The sequence below is a fragment of the Phoca vitulina genome, unplaced genomic scaffold, assembly GCF_004348235.1.
Source record: "Phoca vitulina isolate PV1807 unplaced genomic scaffold, GSC_HSeal_1.0 scaffold20, whole genome shotgun sequence".
NCBI classification, from domain to species: domain Eukaryota; kingdom Metazoa; phylum Chordata; class Mammalia; order Carnivora; family Phocidae; genus Phoca; species Phoca vitulina.
In genome coordinates, this window is record NW_022589723.1 from 1,281,895 (window position 1) to 1,288,841 (window position 6,947).

The 6,947-nt window shown below is 38.3% G+C and overlaps 1 protein-coding gene and 1 pseudogene across 1 annotated transcript; one reads left to right on the top strand and one right to left on the bottom strand.

Annotated features, from left to right (window-relative positions):
• Nucleotides 1-861: 861 nt before the first annotated feature.
• LOC116640872 lies at nucleotides 862-988 on the top strand (annotated as a pseudogene).
• Nucleotides 989-5,643: 4,655 nt separating this feature from the next.
• Nucleotides 5,644-6,522, bottom strand: LOC116640652 (olfactory receptor 11H6-like). The gene has a single exon (XM_032417791.1). The coding sequence runs from the start codon at nucleotides 6,520-6,522 to the stop codon at nucleotides 5,644-5,646; it is 879 nt and encodes a 292-aa protein (XP_032273682.1).
• Between the last annotated feature and the right edge of the window lie 425 nt (nucleotides 6,523-6,947).

Consider the following 6,947-nt stretch of genomic DNA (forward strand, 5'->3'; position numbering starts at 1 on the left):
TATCTGTATTCAATATATTTTGATGCCATTGTAAATGGCATTATTTAAAAAAATCTCAATTTCTGATTGTTGCTAATACTTACAGAAATACAATTTGTTTTAATTTTTTTTTAAAGATTTTATTTATTTATTTGACAGAGAGAGATAGCACAAGTAGGCAGAGAAGCAGGCAGAGGGAGAGGGAAAAGCAGGCTCCCTGCTGAGCACGGAGCCCAATGTGGGGCTCGATCCCAGGACGCTGGGATCATGACCTGAGCCAAAGGCAGCTGCTTAACCGACTGAGCCACCCAGGTGCCCCTGTTTTAATTTTTTTTGTTTAGTTTTTTAAAGACTTGTTTGTTTATTTGACAGAGAGAGAGCAAGTGCACGCAGAAGCAGGCAGAGAAGCAGGCAGAGGGAGAGGGAGAAGCAGGCTCCCTGCTGAGTGGAGAGCCAGACTCAGGGCCTTGATCCCAGGACCCTGAGATCATGACCTGAGCCAAAGGCAGACGCTTAACGGACTGAGCCACCCAGGTGCCCCATACAATTGATTTTTATATATAGTTCTTGTATCTTGAAATCTTGAAAGACTTGCTTATTAGTTATAGTAGGCTTTTTTGTTGATTCCATTGGATTTTCTACAGAGATGATCATGTCATGTCTAATTAAAGAAGTATTCCTTCTTTTTTTCAATTAGGTTGCCTGTTACTTCTTTGCTTTGCCTGTTTGCACTAACATTTCCAATATGATGTTGAATAGAAGTGGTAAGAGCAGAATTCTTGTCTTGTTTCTGATTTTAGGGAGAAAGATTCACTTTCACCATTAAGTATGATGCTAGATGTAGGTGTTCGAAAACATTCTTTACAGATCAAAGATGTTTTGAGCTTTGCACAGTGGCAGTATCATAGCCAGTGAGGTTCGTCTGAGGTGTGATTATTGCTAATTGAAAGCTCTTCACAGATCAAAGAGGTTTCTGTCTGTCACCAGTTTGCTAAGACCTTTTATCAGGAATGGGTGTTGGCTAGAATGTAGTTCAATATGTGCAGGTGTATTATGTATCACCTAGAGTCTTATGTGCCAACTTGGGCATTTACATCACCTAATAGGGTTTAAATGGGAAACTTATGTCAAATTTCAAAGAACTGAGTTCTGAGAAAAGTTTTGCCTGTACATTCCAATTATTAGTTGAGAATTTCCTATATTAATGTTTAATTTTTAAAGGAAATATCACATAAATATCAGCAATAACCGTCTTAAGATGGGCCTGATAAAATAAAAACTCATTCTCTGCATCTGGTGTTTTCAGGGCAACATACATTACTCATGCCAATGACATATGAATGTTTTCTTAGAAAAACACAGAGGGTGCATCTGTTAGCTCTCCCAGGGCAGGTGTTAGCAGCTATGGCATGTGATCTCAAGTTGGTTCAGTTTGCCAAGGTGATTCTCAATTTCACAGATTTCTAGTCACGGGCAGAGGCTACTCTCTGCTCTGGAGGGTGACTTGTTCCCACCAACTGTGTGAGAAGAAACCACAAGTGGGAAGTAGTTGGTCCTGGTGGCTGCTGAATATCCTTTTACTATGTTTTAATTTCTCTCTCTCTGCCTCCAGAATCCTGAGGGCGTCTTGTTCTCACTGCCACTCACCTCAGTATCTGCCCTCTAGTGTCCTACAAATTCCACTCACTATCCTATTAGGATCAAGTTACAGAAATGAAATACCCTCTCTCCTTAATTCAGCCAGCATTTTATCTTATACATTTAAGAGGAAAATTTCTAAGGAAATAAAAAAACAAAACCAATGAAAAAGCATTTCTTCAGAATACAAGTGTCTTATTTTAATATAATTAAAATGTTTACCTGAAAGTTTGTTTGAATAATATAGTTTACTGGATTCATGTACTGCTTCCCATGAACAACACCCCCTGCCCCACATTTCAATCATGTCAGGAATAACTCCTCCCCAAACTTCCCACTTCTTTTTCCATTCTCAGTCACGCTTTCCTTCATCTTCTCACTTTTCTTTGGATAGCAGGTGTGACAGCACTGTGGTCAAAAATAAATTGCTCAGTTCATGTCTGGGACCAATACATTTCATTTATTCATTTCATAAACACTTATTTACCTCTGTGATGTGCCTTGAATTACATCAGTGTAGAAGATAATGTTCCTGCCTTTGTGAAATTTACATTCTAGTGAGGGATACCAATAATAAATCAGGTAAACACATAAATCTATAATTCTAGTTAGTCATAATAGTATAACAAAGAATAAGGGAGAAAAAATTTGTCATTATGTGTGGTGATGTTGATTAGACTTATTGTGGTGATGATTTTGCAATATATATATATATATATATATATATATATATATATATACATACATACATTGTATAGCTGAAACTAACATAATGTTGTATGTCAACTGTCCCTCAATAAAACATGAATATATGAGTATAGAAAATGTTAGCATAGAATAGGGGGTAATTTACATGAGATGGTTAGAGAATGCCTTTGTTAGGGGGTGATCTTTCAAAGTCAGAAAATATTCCATGCAAAGTTCTAGGGGAACCAAGTCCCATAAGTACAGGTAAAAGTTTGGGATTTTCAAAGAATATGAAATAGTTTATTTGGCTATCCAGAAGGTAGATGGTATATGAGGCTGGAGAGGTAGGCAGGATCAGATCATCTAGAAAACATTCTAGGCCACAATAAATAGTGTTTTATCTGAACTCCTGGGAAAGCCTGCTCAGTAATATAGAGGAAGGCTTAATAAAAATCTCATCTTAATAAAATCCTTACCACTTCATAAGCTCTTCTTGGAACAACTTATTTACGTACACCTTTATTTATATGTTCCTTTATTATACTATATTCCACCTTGTTCCATTAAGGATCTGACATACCAAAAGAAAAATGCAATAAAAGAAAGAATAAGAGAAATATGAACTTGGAAAGAAAAAAATAGAATGATAGTTTTTGGTTAAGATCTTACGCTTATCAAGCCTCTAAATGTGTTATGAAGAATGGGAAAACAAAGTGAGAAATGGGGAAACATTATCTGTTACATGATTTTTATTAAGGGTAAAAAGAAAACAGTGGGTTCACAGGGAAAGCTAAATTAATGGCTTTTAGTCCTATAATAATTTCTTTCATGGGGATTCGTACTAGGGAAACTAAGAAGTACAGTGAAAATTGGTCACCCAAAGTATGTGATGCAGATAGATAGCTGATAGATAGATGGAAAGATGATAGATAGGTAGAGATATACATAGATATACTCTGGTTCAATATAACTGCTTCTTATAACATTTCTCAGCAAGATTCAAAGGCATTATATAGAAGTACAACTCAAGAGAGGCAATTCTTCCCAGATCTAATAATTTTGATCCACATATTAGCTTTCTGATGTTCTGCCTTAATCCAAAAGTTGACCCAGAATATCCTAAGAATAAAATTTAGAGCTAATTGCATGTTCACCCAAAGCAAAGATTAATAACCCCTTATTTGGATATGAAATTTCTCTTCTGTGATATAGAAGTTGAGTTTCAAGGACTATTCACAAGAATGGAAGGAACTGTTGATATCACAATATTTGTCTTAAGAAGTTTATTAGATTCTTTCTCCTCTGGAAGTAATTTCCCAGCTAATGTAGGATTTCATTTCTTAAAAAAAAAAAAAATGTCATTTCTTTCTGCCACATATTTTTTTTTTAAATACAAACTGAGGGTTGCTGGAGTGGTGGGGGGTGGGAGGGATGGGATGGCTGGGTGATAGACATTGGGGAGGGTATGTGCTATGGTGCGTGCTGTGAATTGTGGAAGACTTGAATCACAGATCTGTATCTCTGAAACAAATAATACATTATATGTTAAAAAAAAAAAAGAAGAAGATAGCAGGAGGAGAAGAATGGGAGGGGAATCAGAGGGGGAGACAAACAATGAGAGACTATGGACTCTGAGAAACAAACTGAGGATTCTAGAGGGGAGGGGGGGTGGGGGGATGGGTTAGCCTGGTGATGGGTATTAAAGAGGGCACATACTGCATGGAGCACTGGGTGTTATACACAAACAATGAATCATGGAACACTACATCAAGAACTAATGATGTAATGTATGGTGATTAACATAACATAATAATAATAAAAAAAGAAACTTGTAAATAAAGCAGACAAAACTTTAAAAAAATTAAAAATGATAAAGTAATCGTACTTTTGAGATACCACCTTACAACAGTTAGAATGGCAAAAATTAACAAAATAGGAAGCAACAAATGTTGGAAAGGATGTGGAGAAAGGGAACCCTCTTACCTGTTGGTGGGAATGCAAGTTGGTACAGCCACTTTGGAAAACAGTATGGAGGTTCCTCAAAATGTTAAAAATAGAGCTACCCTATTGTAGCTCTATTTGACCCAGCAATTGCACTACTGGGTATTTACCCGAAAGATATAGATGTAGTGAAAAGAAGGGCCACATGCACCCTAGTGTTCATAGCAGCAATGTCCACAATAGCCAAACTGTGGAAGGAGCAGAGATGCCCTTCGACAGATGAATGGATAAAGAAGTTGTGGTTCATATATACAATGGAATATTACTCAGCCATCAGAAAGGATGAATACCCACCATTTGCATTGACATGGATGGAACTGGAGGGGATTATGCTAAGTGAAATAAGTCAAGCAGAGAAAGGCAATTATCATATGGTTTCACTCATATGTGGAACATAAGGAATAGCATGGAGGACATTAGGGGAAGGAAGGGAAAACTGAAGGGAGGGAAATCAGAGAGGGTGACGAACCATGAGAGACTCTGGGCCCCAGGAAACAATCTGAGGGTTTCAGAGGGGAGGGGGGTGGAGGGATGGATTAGCCCGATGATGGGTATTAAGGAGGGTAGGTGTTGCAATGAGCACTGGGTGTTATACACAAATGATGAATCCTGGAACACTACATCAAAAACTAATGATGTACTGTATGGTGACTAACATAACATAATAAAAAAATAAATTGAAATTGGAAATTAAAAAAATAAAACAGTGATTCTATAAGATCATTTGTGGATTGGTGCTGGTCAGGTGCACCAGAACGACCTGAGTAACATTAAAATAAGGATTTCCAGGGGTCCACTTCAAGACTCTGATTTAAATTTGGAGAAAAACTGAGAATCTGTTCTTTTAAAAAGTTCCCTAAGTAATTATGAAACAGGTTTGGTTATTGTCAGTCTTTTGGATGTCAATTAAATAAAAAATTTGGCTCTATTATGGTTGGATTCTCACTAATTACTTTTTATTTGAGCTGCAAAAACACAGGGACTGTGTTAATAATCACAGATAAATGGACAAGCCGGTATTGGAGGTCAGGATAGAAGAAGAGTCTAAAGTCCGGACATCCAGGTCATTTATTCAAATTATGATCTATGAAATCCTGATTTGAGGGCAGAGTATGATTTAATTTGGCATACTGTTGTCCATTATGTAACAAGGCAAGAATAGATGAATTTGAGTCTGTGTTTCAAGGGGCAAATGAATAAACACCTACTTTTTAGGTGGGAATGGAAATGGGGAAAATAATTAATTCTGATTTTTGACCAACTCATGAGCTCTCATTTGCTTTGACTAATTTCTGTGCACATATGAATTTTTCTCAAGGCAGCTTTCATGTCTTTGTTTCAGAGACTGTAGATCAGTGGGTTTATAAGTGGGGTCACCGAAGAGTAAAACAAGGTTACAATCTTCTGTATCCCACCTGGATTTCCAGAGGTTGGGCTGATGTACATCACCATGATGGATCCATAGAAGAGAGACACCACAGCCAGGTGGGAACCACAGGTGGAGAAGGCCTTATGTCGGCCAGCTGCTGAAGGGACATGCAACAGTGCTCTAAGAACCAGGGTGTAGGACCCAAGGATGAAGAAGAAGGTGATGAAGATAATAAAAGAGCTCAGTATAGAACAGGAAAGCTCAATTCCAGGGGCAGGAATGCAGGACAGAGCCAGAAGAGGACCAGGGTCACAGACAAAGTGGTCAATGGTGTTGGGGCCACAAAAGGGGAGTTGTGTGATAAAATAGATAGGGATCGGATAGCAGAGGAAAGCTGTGACCCAGCACAGGGCCACCAGGTTCATGCAGAGATGGCTGTTCATGATGATAGGATACTGGAGAGGCTGGCAGATGGCCAAGTACCAATCAAAAGCCATGAGGGGCAGTAAGAGGGTCTCAGTGATGCCCATGGAGAAGAAGAAGTAGAACTGGAAGAAGCAAGCTGTGAAAGAGATGGTTTTGGTCTCAGATAGGAAGTTCTTTAACATATTGGGAACAGTCGTGTTGATGTAACAGATCTCCAGGAGTGAGAAGTTGGCCAGCAGGATGTACATGCGGGTGTGAAGCCTGCGATCCAGCTTCACTGCACAGACAATGGTCCCATTCCCCATCAGTGTCAGGATGTAGGACACAAAGAACAGCATGAAGAGGAAGACCTGAACCTCCCTGGAGCACAGAAAACTCAGGAGTATGAATTCAGTCACTGTGCTGACTCCTGACATATTCATGGCTTCCTAAGGGATGCAGAAGAAGGGTGACAATGACAAAGATGGCCTTATTCTTTCATCCTCAGGATTATTTCCTTTGTGGAGATTCCCTAGCTCCCTCAGATTCTATTATTCCATTAAATAAATAATATAACTATACTGCTGAAGACTATGAACTTTGGAGAGTTCTTGGTATGCTCAGACTTTGAATCTTTGTATTCTCTCATTTCTCTTTCAGAATTTTCTCACGGTAAAAGACAGGCTGTTATGCGATAAGCAGCTTGGAGAAGGTTAATGACAGTACTCACAAACGTAAGTAGGTATGAAAATCATGTATTTGTATCTATAGATTAAGAGATATAGACCCTTGATATTGGACACAGAATTTCAATTACTTAAATCTTTGGAATTAGAGACACAAATGTTAGGCATCCGAAGAGGGAGAA

Coding starts and splice junctions, on each gene's coding strand:
- LOC116640652 (XM_032417791.1), bottom strand. CDS start 6,522: ATGAATATGTCAGGAGTCAGCACAGTGACTGAATTCATACTCCTGAGT.